Source organism: Falco peregrinus, chromosome 1 (assembly GCF_023634155.1).
Source record: "Falco peregrinus isolate bFalPer1 chromosome 1, bFalPer1.pri, whole genome shotgun sequence".
NCBI lineage: Eukaryota > Metazoa > Chordata > Aves > Falconiformes > Falconidae > Falco > Falco peregrinus.
This window is the reverse complement of record NC_073721.1, coordinates 93,604,607-93,628,763: the sequence shown is the minus strand read 5'-3', so window position 1 is coordinate 93,628,763 and position 24,157 is coordinate 93,604,607. Positions and strand designations below refer to the sequence as shown.

Genomic DNA, 24,157 nt, shown 5'->3' with positions numbered 1-24,157 from the left:
GCTGTATGCATGACTTTATAAAAAAGAATAATCACTACTTTAATTCAGTGTCATTTGCTTATGTCAGACCCTGGACGTGACAGCTTGTGCATGAACCTACTATGTCAGTTTAAAAGATAGGACATATTTATGAGTAATCTGTGGTGCTACATAGTCTTAGTTCCAAATTTAGTAAAAAAGATTGAAATACACTAAACTTTAAGCAGCACCTTGTATATAGACTTCTATACGAACATGATAGACAATATTTTCTTAAATGGTACCTCTGAAGAGAAGAACATTGCAGTCTAATTTGACTTGTATGAAAAGCAGTATAGTTAAAATTGGCTGAGAAGCTCAGTTTTTTATTTTCAAAAAATACTGATGCAGTATATCAAGAAAACACTGACTAGAGGAAAAAAAGTCTTATTCCTTGACATTTTCACATTGCCTACAGCAATACTACTCGATATTTCAGCAACCTGTTAGGCTTTCACTGCCACCTTTGAACATTAGAAAGCAGTATGCATCACACTTCAAAACAGCTTTTTTTTTTAAATAAACCTTCAGAGCAAATCAGTTACTCATAAGCAACTAATCAGCAACTGATCAGTACATCTGACCACACATGGTAAATTCTACCCTAACACTACTACAAGCTACCATAAGCACACTTACACAAGTACGTATTACACAACAGACAGTAGCTAAAATAAAGATGATAAAAGCTGTGTTAGTAAGAGAACACACATATATTATCATCTTTTCATCACAGTTGGCTGTAAATACAATTCTAAAAGATCAAAGCCTTAAAATTGACAAAGGAAATATTCATATTCACTAAAAAGATGCCACTCCGCTTGACCCATGCTCAGGAAAACAAGACCAGTAAATAGCAATAGACCATGTCTTCTCAGAATGCCAAGCGATTTTAGTACAAACAAAATACAGTCTGAGCATGCTGCACTGAGGACAGATGACTAATATTTTGCATAGAGTGCCCAAATATTCTGCTTTTATGTGAGATGAGTGAACATACTTTCACATAAAAAAAATCCGGGCTGAAGAGACATAGATATTTCTTATACTGATGGCCAAGAAGGCAACACACTGCAAGTCCATATATAGGGACTGAAAGAAAAGAAATAATAAAAATCCAGTGTGTTCAAGCATGCAAGTATGCGCAAGTTTGCACACGTGTATACTTGATATATAATGCATGCTGTACAGATGCAAGTAGTATGATAGTTAAGATGTTTCTCTGTCTCATGCCCATGATCCCCCCAAGAGCATTCTGATTTAGAAAGACATACCTTTTAAAGCTGGCAGTTTTTGAAGCTCCCTGTTATTGCTAACATTAAACTTTGAAGAACTCTGCCGCTTTTCCTTCTTCAGTACTGTCTGTGGTGCTGGTACTTTTATTTTAGATAGTTGTGCTGGAGGAGGAGTGCTATTTGATTTTTTGTTTGACACCTGTTTAAAAAGAAATTACAGCAGTTAATTGCAGCTTAACTTAGAAAATCTTCTAAGAAATTATTTTTGTTACAGAAATGAAGCAAAATAAGCTTTTAAACAAATTACTCTATTAGTCATCCTCTGAATGCATAGTTATCTATTCTTCTGTTCATCTTTCCCGTGTTTATTGCTGTACGACAGCCCTCATAGATGGGAATAGATCACCCTGTTACATGCACTAGCCCATTTATTTGAAGTTACCAGCCAAATGAAAAGAAGTTTTGAAATAATGTAGTTCCTTAGCTACTCTCACCTTTTTCCTGAGAAGTGTAGGTCTCCAAGGTATCTGGGCTGTCTAACTTCAGCTTCAAAGGGATCACCAACCTTGTCTATTTACAAAGGATAAACCTTTCACGACCTATTTGTACTGTGCCTCGCTGCTGGAGCCCTGAGCTTAGCTAGGGCATTCAGGCTTCGATACAAAGTTAAAGAAGCAAGTCTTATTACTGTAGTAGCTTCAGCAGCTTCTAAAACATCATCTGATCCAGCTGGGATAGAGTTAATTTTCTTCATTTAGTTGTTGCTAGGTAATGTTTATACTAAGTCAAAGACTTCTCAGTTTCTCAGGCCTTGCCAGTGAGAAGGGATGGAGGGGCACAAGAAATTGGGAGGGGGCAGCTGACCTGAACTAGCCAAAGGAGTATTCCACACCATAAACCTTCATGCTCCGTATCTAAACTGGAAGGAATCGGCCAGGGCCCACTGATCCCTGCACAGGGGCTGGCTGGGCATCGGTCAGAGGGAGGTGAGCAATTGCACCGTGCATCAAAAAGATCTGTGCACCATCAAGACTTGTCGCAGTGCACTGCCTACTCAGAGCAAGTTGCTTTTACTGCAATAATCCTTATTTGATTGGCACTGTACATAAACTTTGTAACACAAAACCAGACAAACAGTTCCCACCTATAGGTTTCCAGTTGCTGTTATTTCCCAGACTATACTTGACAGTGCTCTCTGCTCTCAAGCTGAGTAAAATGCATCATTAACAGAAGCCTGTCAGAACTTGTGATGCTGCCTTTCTCATTCCTTTTTTGAAGTAGGAAAAGCAGGTTTAAAGTAGGCAATGGTTAACTTTTTAAATATGAATAATTTCACTACATTCTTTATGAGAACGATAAAACATCTAGGAGTGACCTACACTAAAAATACAGGAACAGCTGAGCAGGAAATCTTACTGCAAGTACTGCAATTCATTTTACAGGACCTTAATTTGCTGTAGAAGCCTTTCAAATTTGCAAACTATTTTACACTAAAGAACACACATCTGAAAATACACCTTGGCACTTTTCAAGAAAGACTATAGTCTCCAATTTGAAAGCGCCCACTTGATAACAAATAGGAAAAAGAAGGGAATGGGATTCACAAAGGAAATCAAGTGGCAATGCTGCTACTTTGGCAGTTTGAATGGATTTAGTTAGAATTTTGTTAATTACAGCAGATATGAAAGCAGCGTTCATTCCTGCATGAAATAATATCAATGGCATTTTCATAGGGATATGGCTAAAATAACAGAAACCACTTTTCCCCATGTTCCAAAAAAGTTTCCAGAATAGCTTATTCATCAACAATTTCTGCATGGTCTGGGAGTATACACATTCAGCACACAGAGATGTTACCGTACATAAATTTATCTACTTCTAGAGTCTAAGACAGTAATTTTACTCAAATTATGTTCTAGTAACATAACTAGGAGAAAAATTTATATGGTTCAAGAACAGATTAACAATTGTGTTATATTAAGTACTGTGTGTATAATATATCAAAGGTATGACTGAAAGCAACATTTAATTTTCATTAAAGACATTTAACATGACCATGTTATAAATTAAATATTACAATAGCAAAATCCCTTACAGCCTTATAGAAGGAGAGAAAACACACTGAACACTGGAAGTCTTAAGTTACCAAAATAGTCTAGAACTTGTTTCAGTAAAAATAGCATACATCAGGCAAATTAAAAGCATTTATGTACAAGTAATAACTATTACATTGCATTTTTCAGACTATTTCACTTTTTAATCCCAAACACTAAATGCTTAACAATCTTTTTGCTGAAATACAGTTATCTGCAAGGTAAACACTATCCATTAATTTGAGTTAAAAAACAAGCAAACAATTTTCAAAATAAAAATATGAATAGACTAAGCAGAAAGAAAACAGCACTAAAAATTAGGAAGCAATGACTTACTATGCATTAAACAATAAAAGCTAATTAAGATCATTACAAACACTATTACTGCACAAGATTCTGTACTTTAAATACTGAGCTTCAGCCTAATGGTGTTTTTCTGAACTGGCTATCTTCCACTGCCACCTGTTTTTTGTTCATTACTTGGAACAGGAAAAACTGCTTTCCTGTTTCCTCTATTCCCAAACAAATTCTCAGTTTCGAATTAACAAGTGCTCGCATGTGCCTGCACACATGCGCACACTACATATCCTAAGGTAACACAGACCTCAGGGAGCCAAGTATTCTAAATCGCAGATAAATTCTAAAATTAGCCAAAAGTGGTTATTTAAGAGGATGGGTCACATTTCTAATTAGAAATGTTGAAAGCAAGCATTTTTTGTTGCTATGGCAACCTCCCATCCAGCAGCAATGACTCCAGTGCAATTCTAGCACTGAATCACCAGCCAATTTATCCAATGTATTTCCTCCTCCTTTCTACCATCAACCATTATCATCCCTGCTTTTCAGTCATGCTCCAGTCACTCAGGCAGCACATACCTGAAAGCTGCCAAAACAGTTTCCAGTTCATTATTATCTGAATGCTGTGCTAGACAGCTGTACCCAATGACCTCTGCAAGTGGCACTATGATGCTACCACAAGAGAACTGGCCTCCAGAGCTCGCAGACAACCAGCCACTGGATAGAAGGGCACCTGGAGAAAATGAGTTAAGTCAACTTGAACCACACAGCTCAGCAATTTTAACCACCCCTCTAAAAAGAAAAATACAGTCTAACAATTCCATGTATTCATTTGCTAAAGACTTCAAGTTAACAGATTTAACTTTGTATGAAGGTACAGTGCTCATTAATTCAGATCAAAGAGCCAAGCTTGGCTGCTTCTTCCGAGTGACAAATCAAACATTGTCAGAAACTACAACTCCTGAGAATAACTGATGGACGTTCTGCTACATCGGTGAACAATTCAACTTATCTGACACCAGAACAATCAAACTACAGATACAATTTATCAATTCTCCTCCTACAACTAAAATGGGAATATCTATCCTTCCCATTGTTCTGGAAAACAGTTTTGACCTACCCAAATGTTTATATACTCAGGTACATTCAATTCCAAAAGTGCTGATAAAGCCCTAAAAATGCATACAAATTACTCTGAAAAAATGTCAGATTGGAATGTATTTCTTCAGATCATAATTAAAGCACAACACTCAGGATTTTTGATCAATTTGATTTTTAAAAGCTAGAGCTTTACATACTTTTATGAACATCTAAGACTATTGGGAACCGTGTGATTCCAACTTTAGCTTCTGCTTTTAACAATTGAAAAAATAGAGCTTATTTTCCTTGAATAAGCTTAAAATTAATTCAAGAAAAACAGGGAAGAAAGAAGGAAGTTTCTTGCTAGTCATGACAGTTCAAGACACATAATCCTTGCATCCCTTCTTCCCTCGAGTCCTCCTACATCAAGCAGGATATGGAGCATTCCTTGTCTTAACATCACTGTTTTGAGCAAAGTTGGATCCTTCATCCCCCTGACTCGTACACAGGCAAGTATCAATCTGAGCACAACACTAAGTTTGTGACAAGGGAAAGACAGGAGTAGACCAAACACATCCACAGTTACAGCCAATTAAACTGACCGTCATCAGCCTACGTAACTTTTACTTTCAGCCAGCCATCTAAGACATAAGACAGAGAGAACACTGGGATCTGGAAGGAGCGTCCACCCTGTTCTTCCCTTTCTGACAGTCCCTCAAAAAACTGGCATTCAAGCTTCCTTGACCAAGAATTGGCAACCAGAAGAACTCTGTCTGACCTCACCTTTTAAGGCATACTCCCTAATAACTGAATTAGAGCAAAGCACACAAAGCCTTTGCTCCACAAAATCTAGAGCCTAGCCAAGCCAAGCCTATAACAATGCTGCAAGTTTTCATACTGCTTTATAAGATAAACTGGTCAGAGCAGGGTGAGGATTTGAAGATGACAACAAAAGCACCTGGATGCATCTGTCATTCAAGACTTAAAAACCCTGGGTGTCTTACTAGTGACAAAAATCAGACCATCTCCTAAGCACAAAGCAGAGAGATCCTCTGCCTGAAGAAAACACAGTGCCAAGCAGCACCCATGTGGCGTTCCCTGACACAGATGAGTCTCACACTAATCTGCTATTTTCTTCCCTCTACTGAGTATCACCACTGAATTCAAGTTTGTATCGGTGTGTACACCACCCCAGGATGGCAGCAGCAAGCCACACTCCAGCCAGAACCTTGATAAAAATTCTAGACTACAAAATCTCGATAGGTGAAACTTGTACCAATTAACATATGATTAACACTCCCTGTGAAATGCAGGTATACAGAGTGAAAAGCACAGAACACTTTATGAGAATAATTAGTCTGAATCTGAGAAAAGAGGAAGAATGCTTATATTAATGAAGAATTAATCCTTTCATTTCCTTTTGGTACAGTAAGTAGCATCCACAGACATATTTTTCATGAAGCTAAACAGATCTGATCTATAGCACTCAGAAGAGCTCATTTCTTGCCAAGGCAGCCTCAGAACGGGCTACGAAAGCATTCTGGACTGTATCTAAAATATACTTACAATGAAACTGAAATAACTTACTGAAACTAAACAAAGAACACGAAAAAACATGAAAGGGCCATTTACAACTTCTTTTTCAAAACCATATGAGGGCCCAGTATGTAATCAAAATAATTTGGCTAAGAGGTTGAGGCCTAATACATAATCAATGTAATTAGGCTGAGAAGTTGAACTTAATTTAATCTTTTGAGAACTGAAATCAAAGATCAAGGAGTCCAGATGGGTGGAGAACAGTTAAGAGCCTTCCATGCAGGTTTTTTCCCTCTGCAGGAACTTCAAAGTAGCATGAAAATCTCTGAACACTCCAGGAATCTTGAACTCTGCCACACAGTTCTCTCCTTTGCAGATCTTAATTTACTGGTTTGGGGGTGGGAACTGGGACAGATCATACCTGGCATGTGTCCCAGTAGCCATCAATGTGGTAAATATATCCACAGCATACCTGCAGATGGTGGGCTGGTAGTGTTAGATTAGCAGCTTGGGACCAAGGCAGTGTTCAAGAGAGCATGCTACCAGGAGAGCAATACTTGTCAGCTCATTTCAACACTGTGTTGTTAACACCACCAGTCCAACATGCCTTCCAACAGGACATCATCAGGATAAACTCTTATTATGGTATTAAAAATATGGCCCAACAGAGCTATCCAGACAGTCTGCAGTAGTTCTAGCTCATGCAAGTAGTGACCAATCGCCGGTACATAGTTGCTATGGAACAACTAGCTACGATCTTTAATGCCAGTATTTTCAATCTGCAGACTCTGTGTAAACTATATATGGATTCTTAATCATCTGAACATGTAAAAAGGGGCATCGATCCATAAACAACTGAGTTAAAAAAAGCAGGGAAGCAACATGCTTGCTGGGTACCATTTTGGATGGCAAACTTTCTGAGGTTTTTACTCTGTTGCAGATTCTTGCTGCTGTGCCTTTATTGTTCACTAGTTTCACCACCACAATCTTGTCTGGACAGAAAACATATGGAGGAGTCTCTGGAGATGCAGCTTATGGTGCTGAAAGTTTTGGTTGGTTTCTCACAGACTGCAGTTTAGATTTCTATTGTTTCTCCTCAGCAAAATCATTTGCCAGAGTTATACCCTGATTGGTCTGGTAGAATTATCTTTGCAGCTGCCTTTCTAGCAGATATGTTTATTATCATTAGATTGTCTCAGTGGTTGAGATACAGTTGGATAGTCCAGTGGTAGTCTCAGCATAACTTACGATGTTTTTATTTGCTAAGACAGCAAGAGCTGCATCCTAAAGCTTTGAGGATCCATGTTGTTATAATGATAAACAAAAAGATTAACTTTTTGATAGGGTGGTGAAGACAACGTTTATATGTTTTAGCATACTGTAATTAGCACTCACTGATTTGTGTTGCAGTACTTGTTTAGCAACTGTGGTTTTGCATTTACATACATCAATGCTACTGCTGGCTATTCTTGATGTCTGACTACGGAGTTCCATTTGTGTTTTGTCAGAGAAAACAGTTTGTTGAATTGCATCAGTGACTGGAAAGTTCCCTATGAGCAGCAAAGGTCATCTGTCCCTCTTCACTGTGGAGGGGTGCCCATGGCAAGGTACACAGTCATAGACCATTTTAGAAGACTGATCTACACCTTGCTAGAAGCTCTCCCACCTTTCTTGCTGGCTTTTATTTTTCACAGCACAAAGCATTGCCTGTATTTCCTGTTAGCTGCTTACACACAGGGCTCAAATTTTATCTTCTAAAGAATTGTATCATCACAGCTTTGTGCAACACACTTGACTTGCAACACATCAAACCAACCCTGACAACTGCCAAAGATGTCTCGACTCAGTTTACTGCATCCTTGATATTCTTGCACTGTAATTTTACATTTATAGTTAAATATCAGCAGCATAAGGCTTCGTTTCCATTTGCTCCTTGTAAAACTTATTTTTAACTAGTTTACTCCAGGAACAAATAGACATTTGATTCCTCTCAGTGACATATCAGATCTGCAGCCTGAGGCTGTAGAGTACTGGCAAAGGAGACAAGGGTCCCCAGGCTCAGACCATAAGTGTTTTCATAAGTGCATCATGTTTTGCATTTGCTGGAACACCATCAGTGAGCACCTGGTACTTTGTTTTGTTACCTGCAACCATCAGTTAGCTAATGAAGTATGACTAAAATGAGGTAATGTTCTAAGTATTATTTCAAGACATTTATATAAATACAGAGACAGAGAATCTGAATAAATGATGGCCTGGCTTAAATTACTTCAGTTCTTTATTTTCCTTTGCAATTTCTCTCTGATCAACCTGAACCACCCTTTTACTTTAAAAAAAAAAACAACAAAAACTACTTTTGTGCATCTTTTTACTTCTCAATCTTCTACACACCCTATATATACACACACACACATATATATATAAGGTTCCCACATTTGAAGGAAAACACATACAAACTCATTTGCTTTAAGCCCCACTCTACTGTACATTTTAATTATATAAAGCTACGAGAAGCTAAGGCTACTGTACATGTAGCTCTACCAATGATGTTTGTATTCTTGTGCTCCCTGATCCACTCCTAATAGTTTCTCACTTCACATACTCATATTGAATTTTTTTTGCTCCATCCCCTGCCCACCGATTTGGTATTTGTATTAGATGCTATATGAGACAGTTACAGACCATGACAAGGTTCCGAGGCATTTCAGTCATATAACAACCTTGACCACTTCTTTAGTGCTATACCAAATCATTTCATCTTTGGCTCTTATTATGCTTTTATTTTACATGCCACTAGAAAGTTTACTTTTCAATACTTTAGACTGCTAAACTGAGCAGTGATGAGGAACCATGTTAAATTATAGGCACTATAAAGGTGTAGCAAATGGTAACACTTGGTAGCCGTCTTTTAAGAAGTATATTCAAGAACAGGGCAAGATTTTTTCCTTTTTTTTTATTTTACTTTTTAAAGTTGTACCCCAAAGCCTGTTGAGGTGCAGGTAATCCAGGAAAAAAAAAAGCAAAGCCTACCAACCCACCTGTAGAACTACAAATTTATTCTAGCTTCAAATGAAATTGAGGGGAACCCTGCCCCCAAGATTTAATGTTTGTAAAGTCTGCAAACATATGGGTGGGATTCAACAGCTACCTAGTTTTTCTGTTTGTATTCTCTATGGGATAACTATATTAATAATTCTGTATTACACACACATTAATGAACACCTGAGTCCTCTCAAAGTTTAAGGAGCTGTAGGCATAACTCTTACAAAAAAAACCCAAAACACTTAAGAGAAACAATTTGAAACAAAGGATGTAAACTGAAGACATCCTTTCCCATCTGCTGACACCAATTTTTGTGGGCCACTTTGCTCCTTTGGATTAGAACAGCCTTTGCTTTCATTGCTGCATTTCCATTCTAAAAGGATTCAGAATTTAAAAGCATGATTAGAAGCAGATGATAGCAAGTACCGGAAAAAACTGACAAACCAAAGTCCTCACACGTGTTATACCAGTAGTTGTCAGCCTCCTGTAAGAGCTAGGAGGGCACAGGATCCTGTTTTCAGAAGCATCTCCTTTTAGGTAGCAAAATACTTGTATATAGCAGTGTTTGGTAGACTTCTTTAAGCAATTCTATTAGCTTTAAAGGCATAATATTAAAATTACATAACAAGCACTGTTAAAGTAACATCTTTCACTATTCCGTATTAAGGTATATTTGCTTCAGATGCAGAAAGAAATTCTAATTCCCCAAAAACAAAGACAGGCAAGATGTCAAAAATTGGAAATAAGTTACAGAAGTTAAAAGCAAAAAAAGCAACTCTGCATAGCTGCTTTACGAGTAACACACAGTACATCTTTCTAGTCAGCAAAGAGCACCTTACTTAGTACTAAGGGTATATTCACTTGCTACACTTAAGCATTTTCTGGTGGTTCTGTCAACCCATTAAAAAATCTTTCTAGGAAAGAAAATGAAAATTGGAAGCCATGAACAAAAATTAGTTTTTCAATTATATTTTTTAGAAAAGTTGGTACACCGGTTTAATGACAAACAAAAAACCCAAAACCAAAGCCCACAGACTATTTACACAGCTGATACAAGAGAAAATCCATTCTGATTTTATATATAGTTTTGGTTTAAAGTCCTGCTTCGCTAATGCTGTAAGTAAAATCCCAAACTAGTAGCCCTAGAAAGCCTCAGAAAACACAAGGTCCAGCACTATCCATTTATAGCCCTTCTGCAATTCAAACTTGAGAGGACTAGTAGTTCAGGATTTCAAACCTCTTTCATAACACTAGTATCTCTTCTTCCAAATGAAAACCCACCTATTTCCAAACCAATTTTATCTAATGCATGGGGGTGACTCATGAAAAAGACTGGCTACTCCAGCTGTCAGTCTAGCTGGAACATATTACTGAACACATACTGAAGAAACAGCTGGGGTACAGCTAGGTTTGTTTTGCACCGTATACACCAGACAAACATAGCTTATTGGTCTGGCCCACTGAAAACTTGGGAGTTTGGGGATGCTTTATTGCAGGATATCAGCCATTCCTGATCTCGATGGCTATATAACTGGCAACAAACTGACAGTATGGTAGGGAGTACTACCAAAACCCTTAAAACACTGTTTTATAAATAAATTAATACCTAACTTGAGGTGTCAATTAAGAGAGAAATCTGAGCTATGCTAAAACATAACTTTGTAAAAGACATCTGCTTCTATGAAGAACAACAAACACAAAAGAATCTTATAACCTCAAAGATGCTGAACTCAATGCATTAAAAAATGCTGTGCCACCAAGTGAAAGAGATTGCCTGTCAAACAATAATAACGGAAAAGAAGAGCTTAAATGGCAGCTGCTTTATACAAGTGACAATAAACACATATACACTGAATCACATGCAGGTACAAATTAGCATGCTAAACAATTAAAACAGGATAATCTCAGCTGACTGTAAGAATGTTCTGTAGCAAGAAGGTTTTTCCAGAAATAATTTAGGGGCAGTTCTAATCCTAATGCATGTGAACAAGCTGGGGAAAACAACCCCGGAACTTTTGGAAAGGTGTTCTCCCCTCCTCTGCTATAGTCCCTAAGGAGTTGTCCAAGTAATACTTACCTGTGCTAAGCCTTTTGAGTATAACTTTAAATATTGTGAAGCTGAAAAATCTAGTCACAAGCTAGACACTGTGTAACAACCTCCACACACCACCTTCAAAACCAGATCAGGTACATTTGTTTTGCAGAGTTACCAATAACTTGGTATAGCACCTTAAACAGCATTGTGATTTTAAAAAAGACGCAAAAAGGGAACATGAGAAAAATAAGTAACAGTACATAGAAAATATGGAGTCAACTTTCTAAATAACTTGCTACTGATTACAGGAGCCTGTTAACACAAAAAATACTCGATTTTGTCTATGCCTAGTTTTAACATTAGGATACTTCTACATATGATCTCTTAAAGGAAACCCACACAAATCCATCAACATCACTTATACTACCCATTTAATTTATGATTTTTAAGGAGCATGTTGGTCATACGTGCATATGTAACCAGGAATCGAAGTAGTAATGAGAATACTGAGCCTAATGTGCTAACTAATACTGGAAAGGTGATCACAGAAAACTGGATAGCCAACTCTCAAGGTTCTTCCACAGAGATGAAAATCCCTACTTTTGCTGAAGCATTTAAAAGAGTCTATTAAAGAGATTTCTGTAACTTCATTACCATGCCCAAAAAAATATCAACACTATGCTGAACAGCTTAAGAAATCAACTTTGAAATAAAAAAGGCTTCACAAAGCAGGGAAGAAAAGCAGTGTTAAGGTAACCTCTTTCCCTATTCAGTGTTAAGGTGTATTTGCTTTGGATGCAGAAGGAAATTCCAATTCCCTAAAACAAAAAGGCAAGATGTCAATAAAAACTGGAAATAGGAAATTACAGAAGTTAAAAGCAAACAAAGCCTGACAAAATTGCTGCACTGGAAGCTCTTACCAGTGTTTAATAAACCTACTGAAAAGCGATGGCTGCAGGACAGAAGCATGGGTCAGGGCTTAACAAATCTTAAGATTTTTAAAAAAATTGGTTTCAACAGTGATTCTAGTCCAACTTAGCAACACGTGCTACCAATAAATCAAGCAGTTTCTTGCACAGCAAGAAAACTGGCTAATGCAGTTTGCATTTTGTTACATTTTGATTTGTCTGCATTAAAAAGCCCACACCTTTAAAGTAGAAAGAATCAACCAGGGCATCACATGGAAACAGTGAGATAACAGACAAAAACACACACACTCTTCAACCCACATTAGTCTTTCATTTGCTATTCTGCATGGCAGAACAACTTGAAGAAAGAGTTATGATTTCTGTTCTTATTTGTTGAAACTCACGAAGCCATTACTTTCTTAAATAACAGAAGTAGTCTTTCCCATCTACAGACTACTCAGCATCTAGATTCAAAACGAATAGAATTTAGATTTAGAAGTTTCATGCCTTCTTAAACCAGTCCAGCTAGACCTAGAGGATGCTATCACTTCCAGTCACCAACAACTACTCCGTCGCATGAAGGCAGCTACTTCTGACCCTTCCAACCCCCAGGTGAACCACAACAGTGAATTAATTGTCCAAGGGCTCCTAGACCATTTCAGAGACCGGTGAAAAGTAGAAGTTTTAGCACATACCTTCCCCACAGGGAAAACATACAGAAATGAGAGTATATAGGGTTAGAATTTTAACTTCCTTCCCTGTGACTGACTTGAAAACTACTATTAAAATACTGTACTTTAATTTTTAGAAGTGTTAGGTTTTTGCTAGAGATAAAGGTAATGTTTCTCAACAATCATTAACTGTTACCAAGCTACCTCTTTCTAAAGAAATTAGACTGACCGTGTTACTACTGCCTTAATTCCAAACGAGACCTCCAGACCTCTGTGACAAAACAGAACCCTATAACAAAGCTTATCTGTGAGGAGGCAAGTAACTTCTGCAAAATTACCAAAGCCAGGTCACAGGGAGTATGTCCCCAAGTTTCCAAGTGTTGGCATAGGCAATCCCCACACCTGGACATCTTATTTTGTTATGTGTAAAGGTTTTGGGCACCAGTAATCATCGACCCCCACCACCCCCAAGTATTTTACCAGAGTAAAGATACTACTCCTACACAGAGGAAGGACAACACACAATAGATAAGCCTTCGTTCACAAACTGAAGACACTAGAATCCTGGACTAATTAGTGAAGTAGGAGGTTATACTTAAAGGAATAGATTCAACTGTTCTGGCAACTATTTAGTCCAATGCGTTAATGCTTACTAACAGGTTACAAACTAAAGTTAGATGGGAACTATCTAATATTAATCATATTAGCTCTTAGTTGTTTAGGAAGCAAAAAATACATGCAACTGGAAACTGGAATAATTGCATTAGGGTTCAGAATGACAAGGTGTCTTCACCTCATACATATGTGCACTTCTGGTACCTCTATCAGAACATTGAAACAGAGGACAATGAAAGTAATTGAAGTCCTCTCACCTAGAGATTAAGCAGGGCTTGGGGAAAAAAAATCTAAACATTACAGTATAAAAAAGTCAAATAATTAATAATACAAAAACAATTTTAGACAACACTTCAGCAAAGCAACCTTCTAAGCTACACACTGGTTTATAAAAAAAAAAGCATACCAGGATGGAAGACCATACATCTACTGTTTCTGAATCCCTCTTCTTGAGTATCAGCTACTGACCATGCAGCAAATAAGAGGTCCTTGTTGCTTCATACATTGCACAGTTCTTTTGGTATAGTATCAAGTAACCAAGGCACAGGTAACAATTATCATCTTGTATTCTTCCCCTTAAACATCTGCTTGGTGGGAATGCTGGAGACAGGAAAACAGGCACAATGGAGCTTGCTTTCAAACACAACTACAATGGGATTCTTTGATTTTTGAATTATGATACATTTACTTCACTAGGTCATCTGTGTACTGCAGATACTATTTAGTAATTCTGTACATGCTTATAGGCTACTCCTGCAATTTTCAAACAGAGACAGGCATCAGCTTAAGTCATTTTCACCCCCTTTCAGCACAGGCGTCCTGACTCTGCATACTGAAAATCATTCAATCCCTTTTCAAACTTGCTGTACAGCTTCACTTAACTGAAATCTCATTTCCCTGACTACAAGACAGGAAAACACTTGTTCATTTTTGTAAATATTAAGATCTGTTGTACTTTATCTATAGAAGTCCAAGGTATCATGAATTTAGTTAAGTGCTATAAAAGTGTCTATAAATAAAGTATTTGTGGGATGATGCTGCTTGTGTTGTCCCTGTTCTTTGAATAGCAGACACCTTCTAGTCTTTACAAGCTGCCATTTGCATTAAATGCATATGCATTACATGCATTTTGAGGGGAAAAAAAAAAGAAAAGAACCAGCATATTTCCAAATCTACTCATAGTGTAGAAGATTTTTTTTAAAAAGCCATGTTAACATACATGTACAAGGAAAGATGAGGAAAACCTTCAAAGGAAAAAAAATATCCTAAAAACATATTAACAGTGTGTTCCAGAATTATTCTACACTTACTGATCTTCACTATTTAAGAAATAGCCTTTCTGCTCACATAAGCACCAGCTAACATACATCATGATTACAGCCAGCCACACTAAAATGCAAGCCTACACTACTATTTGTGTGCAATTACTCAATTAATTAAGTTAATGAGTCAAGCACCGAGGTGCTCAAAATTGTATGGAGACTAAATAATGCCCACTGGGAATGGCAGGCATATATGTACCAGTCACATTTCCAATCCCTTCCCCATTCTGTCCCTACTCACATATGATTTAAGTATCACTGGTAAGTAAACTGTACTTTTCATTGGAAATTCTACCTGGAAGGACAATCGAAAAAGAAATGCACAAACACTACAACATGTTCTTCTACTGAGATTCATCGCTCACATTTTAAGTTCAAAAAAAAAAGGCTAGCTCAGCAAACACAGAAAGAGATAACAAAACTGCATACACATTTTCAGTTAAGATTTAAGCTCTCCACTAATTAACTACAGGGGCTTTACACTCTATCCTGAAGTACTGAGGAGGAATAAGAAAATCAGTTCTGGCCTCAGCAACTAGTCATTCAGAAGCCTGAGAAAATAAGCAGTCAATAAACGTACAGCAAAGATGCTGATAGTGACGAGCCTTGCAATTGCACAGGAAATAAAATTATAGCCGAGTAGTAATACTCTGTTTAGCATCACAGCGATTACTGTAAAGACAGGATGTATCACAATAAAGTACATCTATTTACACCATTATAAACACCTACACTGATACATTTCTTTCTTTCTATGAGCTTTCCTAGTAGCTAGGTTCCCTCCACCAAAACTCAAATCGCACTCTTATCTGAATTTGCCAAAATACTTCTACAGGTAGTTTAATAAACTTACTAATTTCTGAGAGAGTGTACATCTTTCTGCAAAACAAATAAATGAGAACTCACTGAAGTGCATCAGAAAGACTACGCTAAATATTCCCACCCACCTGCCCCCAACAGTCATTTCAGGGAAGGAAAATGGTAAAGCTGGGTGACTATTTTGTTCTCAAACATTATCTTTCATTACCAAGACTGAAATACTAAGCTTTTCAGTGCAGCATTTTACACTCAGACTGGTATGAAAACTTTAAAGGAAATTTTACAATCCACCTAAACAGTGGTTTCCCAAATGAAGCAAATTATTAATTGAGTTTCTGAATTAATGTGGGAAGTGGAGTGATTAATGGTTTAATCAACTCCTTTCAAGTCAGTGCACCTTGCTGGTGGGCAAAACAGAGAGTAATGTAAAAGGAAAAAACAAAAACCAGCATCAACAACAGATTAATCACTCAAAAATGGAACACTCCATTGTATACCTGTAAAAAGAAATCAGCCAGCAAAACAACTGGCGGCCTTTGATTAAGCCTAAGGTCTCCTGACAGTATAACAGGCTACCAACGCTTAACTGACATACCAGCATCAACAGTTTGAGAGAGGAGAGCTCTGGCAATTACAAAGAATGACGAAAACTGCAATGAGCAACTAAAAGACAAGCCCCAAAATCCCTCACAACAAGACTAGAAAATAAGATCAATGTATGCCTTATAACCAAAAAGGAAACAGATGAGTATTTAAGGCTGTAGCAAGCATTTTCTCTTCAGTCTTAAAACCACTTTTTGTCAAATAGCAGGGCAGTAGTTCCACAACCACTTTCCCGCAAAGCCACCTGTCATGTCAAAATTTTAACAACCTAGAAACACTTAAAATCACTCTTCAGATGTGATGACAGATTTGCCTGGAAAAGGCTGCATATTTTAGTAATATTTACCTCATGCTCTTGGTTATCTTGCCCATCTTTGCCACTTTTCCCACTCTTGACTGATTTTGCAGGTTCCTTAAAAAAAAAGTTCGCAGTCTCAGTTATTTTGAAAAGGACATCTAGATAGATTTTTCATGTCAAGAAATTAGGGGTTTTCAGACGCTAAGAATATTAAATTTGATGATACAAAAAACCGATACTGTTTTATTGGAAGATCTTAATACCGAACTAACAGTCTCTACAACACTGTTTTAAACTGTTTTTATCTGCAGAAAGTTTCTAGAATTTTATTTATGCATCAAAATTCACCCATAAAGCACATAAAGATAAGTTTTCATGTAGGTAAGCTGGCAGCAGACAAAGAATGCAAGTGATCCGAACCATGTCTAAGAACTCACCCTTACTGTCTCTGGTTTTTAGCTTCAGGAATATTTACATTTGTTTTAGGTCTGAAACTAGGATCAGTGCAGCACCTATTCTACACTTCATTATTTTTTCTGTTCTAAGGGCTAAAAGATCCAGTATTAGACTCAGGCACGCAACTCAAATTTCTCCCTCCCAGTTATTGTAGCCTTCACTCATTGCATGTTACAATTCGATATTCTCAGAAAAGTCTCAGTGTTTTAGTATCAAAGGTAGCAAGGATATTGAGGAAAAGTTAAAACAAACAATCCCTCACAGACCACAACACCCAACCTCCCTACATCTCATTTTTTAAAACGATGTTGACAAGACAAGAAGTTGCTAAAAAAAATAAAAAAAAAAAGGTCCGGACGAGGCAGACCGTATACCTCACCGTTCCTGACTTCCAGTCACAGGGCTAACGGCCTGTCACACAACACAAAGCCACCCCAGGTAACTTGCTGTTGAATTCAGAAGTTTTCTGCGACTGCCACTTGTGCAAGCCCCCCGCGCGGCTGCCAGGTAAACCGCTCCCGGCAGCGCCGGGAAAAACTGACGCAAAGCGGGGCCAGAGCGGAATCCTCCCCCGCTGCGGGGAAAAGGGGGTGAAAAGGTTTGGGGTGGCGACGAGCGCTCCCCCAGCGCCTGTGGCGATCCCCCAGGCACAAATCCCAAGGCAGCCGCTGCCACGCAACGGTGGACCGTCCCGGGACGGGGACAGGGCAGGCAGCTGCGGGGGCTAGCACCCCACAGCCCTGCCGCCATAAAAAACACGCCCCCCGAGCAAGACACCCCCCCACACACCCCTCACCCTCCCGCCAGGCACGGCAGAGGCAACGCGCCCCATCCCCTCCCACCAGCACACCCCCGCACCCCGAAACCGCGGCCTCCCCCCACCGGCTGCCCCCAACTCCGTGCCCGCCCGCCGCGGGCTCCGCGTCGCCGCTTCGGCAGGGCGGCCCCCGAGGCTCGGCGAGACGATACCAGGACCGCCCCCCGCCCCCACGGCACCCCCGGACTAGGCCACACCGGGAGCTGCCCCTTCCCCAGCGCCCCGCTCCCGGGGGAAGGCGGGGGGCCGGCACGCAGCAACAAGGGGAGGGAACTGTCTCTCGCCCAGCTCTCACCAGCGGCGGGGAGCGCTCCGCCACCCCCGTGCTCCGCTCGCCGCTGCCGCCCCCCGCGCTCTACCCCAAGCCCCTCCTCCCCGCAGGGCCCGCACCCCACAGCCTCCCCGCGGGGCCCGACCCCCCCCGCACCCACCCCACCGACTCACTTTCTCCTTCTTGTTTTTATTCGGCATGGCCGCGCCGCGGAGGCGCAACCCCCGGCGGCCCCGCTCGGCGCTGCGCCCGCCCCCAACTGCCGCTCTCCCGTCCGCGGCAACGGCCTCAGCCCTCCCCCCACCCCGACGTCATGCAACCGCTGCCGCCCCATTGGCCGCCCGTGTCACGTGAACCGCAGTTCTCGTAGCGTCACCTCGTAGGCGGGGCGCGCGGCGGGTTCCCGCCTCCGACGCTGCCAAGCGGCGGCGGCCGTCGGTGGGGCCCGGCCCGGCGCGGCCCGGCCCGGCTCGGCTCGGGGCTCCTCCCGCTCCGCCCGGGCTGTGGGGCGGGCCCCGCGGCGCCAGCCACGCCTCGAGGTGGGCCTGGCGGGCTGAGCTGTTCCGCCCCCGCAGCCCGAGCCCGCCGCCTCGCTGAGGGCAAGCGGCGGGGCGCGTGGAGATCCCTACAGCGCGCCGGGCCTCCGGCGGCATCTCCCTCAGCCGCGTGGCGCCCCGTAGGAAGCGGCCGCCCCTGCAGTCCCCCGAGCCTGAGCTGCCTCCCGGAGCCCGCTCCCGAGTGAAGGGGACGGGCTCCGCCGCTGGGGATGCAGGGAAAGGTTGGACCGCCGGGCGGGGTCCGGGAGACGGTCGCTGGAGAGCGGCAAGTGTTTTAAGGAAGAAAAAAAATAAACCCGTGCAAGGGCATAGCTGAAGCATGCTGGCCCTCTCGTACAAATCCGGTGTGGCCATCATCAGTTTGAGGACTTCAATATATGCTTGCAGTATATGGATAAGGAAAAGGTGAGCTTTGCGTAGTTGCAGCCTGGTTTTATAGCAGTATCTTTATTCCTTGTTTATTTTTAAAAGCCTGGGTGCAGGTGCGCTTTTTTTCACAATGCCCACCTATAGCAGAGGTTATTTTTTTTCCCAAACAAATCGCTTTTTAATCTTTCAAAGCCAGAATGCAAAAATCGGAACAATCCTCTTGAGGGGGAAAAGGAGTAAGGTGCATATACTTCTCCTGGAAAATTTACAAACATGGCCAGATTAAGCCCCAAATTGCTGTTAGCTGAGGAAAAAGCACGGGGATACTAATAATTATAATAATGCCAAGACATAAAGCATTTAAAATTTAAGTTGGACATTCTTTTCAAGTCATAATTGTGCTGTGCTACTAAAGGACAGAAAAAATTCCAGCCTGAAAAATACGAGCATAAAAGTGAAACTGATCTTACTTCCTTATCCAAGTTTATCAAAACCAGCATGAGCAGGCAGCTGTGCTCTCATTTTTAGGAACTGGGATTTCTAATAACCACTTGTGTCTCATGTGATGGTATCTAACATCAGCTTACATCCATTATATTTGAACACTTTGCTTTTGCTGTGGTGAAATGACAGAAACTTTCCCTTTTCCAGGCACTGCAAAGAAGACTACTGACTATGGAGAGCTGCTTCCTCTTGCTTTAGTCCTCTTGCTTTCCTGCTTCTTAAGTGCTAGAAAACAAATTATGTCTGTCTCTTATCCTTTCCCTAATCTTCTCTGGTTTGAGGATTTAGAAACAAAGTACAGTTATCACCATCGTGCTTCTGAGCCAGTCATGAATGAGTTACTACTAATAAACGAGACTTCTGACCAACAGAAAAATACAGATTTTGAACAATATAAGAGACAGTAAGGCAAAGAAGTCACTTCCATCTGTAGTCTGGAGTTTGATCTGTGTATGAAGGGGTTTGTACAGCTGAGGCTAAATGAGGGCTTCCAGTTCTTTGGTACGTTTCGGTTTCATAGAAACTTAAACTACTTTTAATTCCCAGCCGTTATGCTCCTATCTCCCTCCTCTGCACTGGTGCTGATACTGTGCAGCTCCATAAACCAGTTCACAGAATTGATCAGGTTGAAAACTCTCCACCCAAAGTGATGTGTTGTTTGGTGGGTTTTTTTTTTTCCCTTGAACTGGCGCACCACCACCTGCTTCTGTAAACACTAGCATTGGCTGAAGGAAGGGGGTGGAAATATGTGGCGGGGGCGGGATGTGACCTCAACAGCCTAGATTTAGATCAGTTTAAGCAGCTTAATGAGTTTCTCATTGGCTCTTGGCCTCCTTTGTGCTTGCTAGTGCTCGTAGTTTTTCCAAATAATGGAAAAACTCTGTCAGCATCGTTACCCAAGTACATCTGAATAGCAGCAGTGAAAATTGTCTGTCCTTATTTTGCTGTTGGTTGGGAAACATTGAATCAATATGTCAGACCGAATACACATTCAAAAGATGGCACTGACTCAGTTAACATTTAGGAGGTTTTCTTTGTGACCACAGATGTAGAAACTCTTGCGAAAACTTGACTCCCCCTCACCTCACTTGCTGGGGAGTCTTATTCACCAGTAACAGAAAGCAATTGTGTTTCTCAAGGCCTGCTGTATTATATGAAATAATCAGTGGGTGGAGGTGATTTGCAAGAAAAATAGTTCCATCTGTATACTCTAGTGTCTTCACAAAATATGAGAATAAGACAACTGACTTCCATCTTCATGCGGTGCTAAGACGAAATCTTATTTTTGCTACAGTGGTATGTCACTGAGAGCCTAATTATACTGCTACAGAGTAGGATTATGTAAATAAGGTGATGTAATATGAGCATGAATAGGACTATATTAATATTTGCATTAACATATGAACATGTCTCATGCAAACTAGATGATTTCAAAAACCAGAACAGATTCAGGCTGATTAGGCTATCTCTGTAATTAAAATAGCAAAAACTAATGCATGTAGCATAGCTACCAATTTGCGGGTTTTTACTGTATTGATTAAATTGTCTAAACTTGCAAAAGTTGGATCACCAAATAATTTCAAGTCTTGTGTAAAACGCTTGGATAATATTTAATAGCTTGAAACTGGGCCACATGTCCACTGTGCCACTGAAAAGGGAATATTTACAGTTAGTCCTTTCCAGCTGTATTGAATATTCTTTTTTTTCTCTTTTTTTTAAATCCCTTTAAACAGTGGTTGAGCAGTCACACTCTGGCCTGAATTTATTGAATAGATCACAGTCACTGTGATAGGGATAACGTCTTCCATCCCCAGCTGTATGATTTTACTGCTTTCCATGCACTCTCTCTAGTTTAATTAGGTGATATGCTTGTTTAACTTGTGAAAATAGCAGAAAGCTAACTGAGCAGGGAAGACAATGAGACCTTTTGCTAGCAAGCTGTTAACTTGGCTCAAGTGAAGCTGTGCAACTGTGCTTGTGGACAAGGTTTGAGAAGCCAGTGAACTGTCATCATCATACATAATTGTCAAACATTGGCAGGCTGTTTCTCAAAACACTTTTTATTGACTGAAGCAGATCTCTTCTGTTTTCTGGCACTCTTGTGTCAGATGTAAAGAGAGAACTGAAAACTGAAGCACCACTGGCAGTAAAGAGACTGGAATAGATGGGTTGAGATTTAAGAATTTTTCCCATGCTTGTGCATGCCAAACTACTAGTTAAGGTAACTTTCCTGTCAGGATTAGTGAAACTGCCGGATTATGTCTGAAGAAACTGAGGGAATAAACTGCTTCATCAGCCCCTGCAATAGACTCTGCTTCTATGCAACCTAGCATCAAAAGCTGCAAAGCCAGTATATTCAACTTCACAAAAAACCTTAAACATCTTTCAGAGACCTTCTCCGCTACCATGGATTTATTCTGCCTATCCTGAATTACATTAAAGAATTCTTGGGCTGTTCTCAAGCTAAATTGTAAGGCTTTAATTTTCCTCAGTTCTTTTAATATCCCTGCGTGCTGGACACCCTGCTGTCATGATCTGCTGTGTTGTAAAGGTTACAAAAAATTTTATTCAAAACTGTATTTAATTCAGACTCTTTTGAAGTGATGAGTAACATGTCAAATTTTAGAACTTACGTGCATGTAAACAACATGATATTTCAGCCCTGTGTGTGACCACAAAGTTACAAATGGTGATTATTGGCATCACTTAACACAGACCCAGAGGTACGCGTTCAGAACCACAATCATACATACATGTAGTAGTGTCAGTATTGGATACCTTCTAGCTGTAGTATCTAAATCTCAGCTTTAAGAATTTTCAGTGACTATGTGAAAGCATTGCATTGAAATACAGATGTTTCATTTTTGTCTGTTCTTCAACCTTTTCATTCTTTCTTGCCTCTTAAGTTTAAAAAATTGATAAGATTTTATTTTTAATTTAGCGAATAACATCAGTTATTTAGGCAATTATAGCATTATAGAAAATGTTTTTAGGAGTTTTCACTTCTGTTAAAAATTCAGGACTCTCCTTCCTTCAGGTAAGTACTGAAAGCTCATGTTACGTCCCCTTTTCAGTAAGCTCCTACAGGCTTATCGGCAAAGCCAGATGTCAGCTTACTTATGAGTCTTCTATTGGGGAGCAGCAAGAGTGGAGCTGCTCCATAAGAGAGAAAGAACTGGGAGTGGAGAGTGGCTGCAGCAAAGGCAGGGCCTTTCTGGGCAGGGTGCCATCCCAGTGGGGTCAGCATGGTGATAGTCACGAGTCTGAGACAAGGCAGGATAACAAGTCAGGGGTCCGTCCAAGAAGTCCAATCAGGAACAACAGGAGACAGGGCCGAAGACCAGAATAGAGACAAGACTATCCATAATGCAAGTCCAGGCTTACAGGAGACAAGCCCAAAGAGAGGACTACTTATAACATAGGTGTAAGGTTCATCCAGGAGACCAGAGCTAGAGACAAGACTACCTCCCATGTATGCCTGAGGACCATTTACGAAGCTCAGTCAGGAAGTCATGCTGGAAGGAGACTGGGCTGGATACAGATATAACTCTGACAAAGCAGGCCAGGTTTGGGTGCTCAAGCCAGAGCTTAAATGGAGCCCCTGGACCAGTTGGAAATGTTTTCACATATGACTGGTAACTGGCCCAGTATTAGATGTTGTCAGTAGCTACTGTCCATATTCATTAGCACATTGATTCTGGATTTCGGTTTGGGCCAGCTTAATTTCAAAATGAGCATGAAAAACAGAAATGATGAGCATGGAGAACTCACACAATGTTACTGAGGCGTTGTACTGGTTTTGACTGGGATAGAGTTACATTTCCTCATAGTAGCTTGTATGGGGCTAGCTATGTTTTGGATTTGTGATGAAAACAATGTTAATAACAAGGATGTCTTAGTTATTGTTGAGCAGTGTTTACACAACCTCAAGGCATTTTCTGCTCCTCACGCTAACCCGTCAGCAAGTAGGTTGGGGGTGCACAAGAAGCTGAGATGGGAGATATCTGGGACAGCTGACCCCAATGGACCAAAGGGGTATTCCATACCACGTGATGTCATGCTCAGCAATAAAACTGGATAGAGGGGTGGCGAGGGTGGTGAGGGCTGCCATTGCTTGGGGACTGGCTGGGCATTGTTTGATGGTTTGTTTTTTTTTAAATTATTATTAAACTGTCATTATCTGAACCTATGAAATTTCACAGTTTTACCTTTTCAGTTCTCTCCACTATCCCACTGGGGGTGAGTGAGCAGCTGTGTGGTTCTTAGCTGCCTACTGGAGTTAAACCATAACAGGCATCATTACTGATATTCAATAATGTTCTGGACAAATAATATATAACAAAAATATCTAATAACATCTAATGATAGCTAAAACATTTTACATGTTTGTGGCCAGAGTTTGCACAGTGCTTATTAAGTATTAAAATGACCTACACGTAGGAATTCAAATGATGGTCAAAGTAAAAGACAGGCTATTAAGCCAGATGAGCCATTTGTTTTATCTGGAATGCCAGTTCCTATCAAAATGCACTTGTGTGCTGGTACCCAAATTCCATAGAGATGGGAATTACAAAAATAATAACATTAAAACATTTTGTGCAAATCACTTGA

At 40.3% G+C, this 24,157-nt stretch overlaps 1 protein-coding gene and 1 long non-coding RNA gene across 4 annotated transcripts in view; one reads left to right on the top strand and one right to left on the bottom strand.

Moving 5' to 3' along the window:
* The window catches only part of PPP2R5C (protein phosphatase 2 regulatory subunit B'gamma), an 88,976-nt gene extending 70,555 nt beyond the window's left edge, over positions 1-18,421 (bottom strand). Inside the window, exons 1-3 of one of the 3 annotated variants that reach the window (XM_055796397.1) lie at positions 18,290-18,421; positions 16,621-16,686; positions 1,293-1,452 (exon numbers count right to left, since the gene is read on the bottom strand). In XM_055796397.1, the coding sequence (XP_055652372.1) occupies positions 1,293-1,452; positions 16,621-16,686; positions 18,290-18,316 (253 nt within the window). In that variant the 5' untranslated portion in view covers positions 18,317-18,421. Of the gene's footprint in view, positions 1-1,292; positions 1,453-13,936; positions 13,956-16,620; positions 16,687-18,289 lie in introns of those variants that run through there. The other 2 variants (XM_055796411.1, XM_027794714.2) reach the window with 2 other exon arrangements.
* Positions 18,422-18,667: 246 nt separating this feature from the next.
* The window catches only part of LOC114013728 (uncharacterized), a 50,412-nt gene continuing 44,922 nt past the window's right edge, over positions 18,668-24,157 (top strand). Inside the window, exon 1 of the long non-coding RNA XR_003556874.2 lies at positions 18,668-19,078. This is a non-coding gene — a long non-coding RNA (uncharacterized LOC114013728). The remainder of the gene's footprint in view (positions 19,079-24,157) is intronic.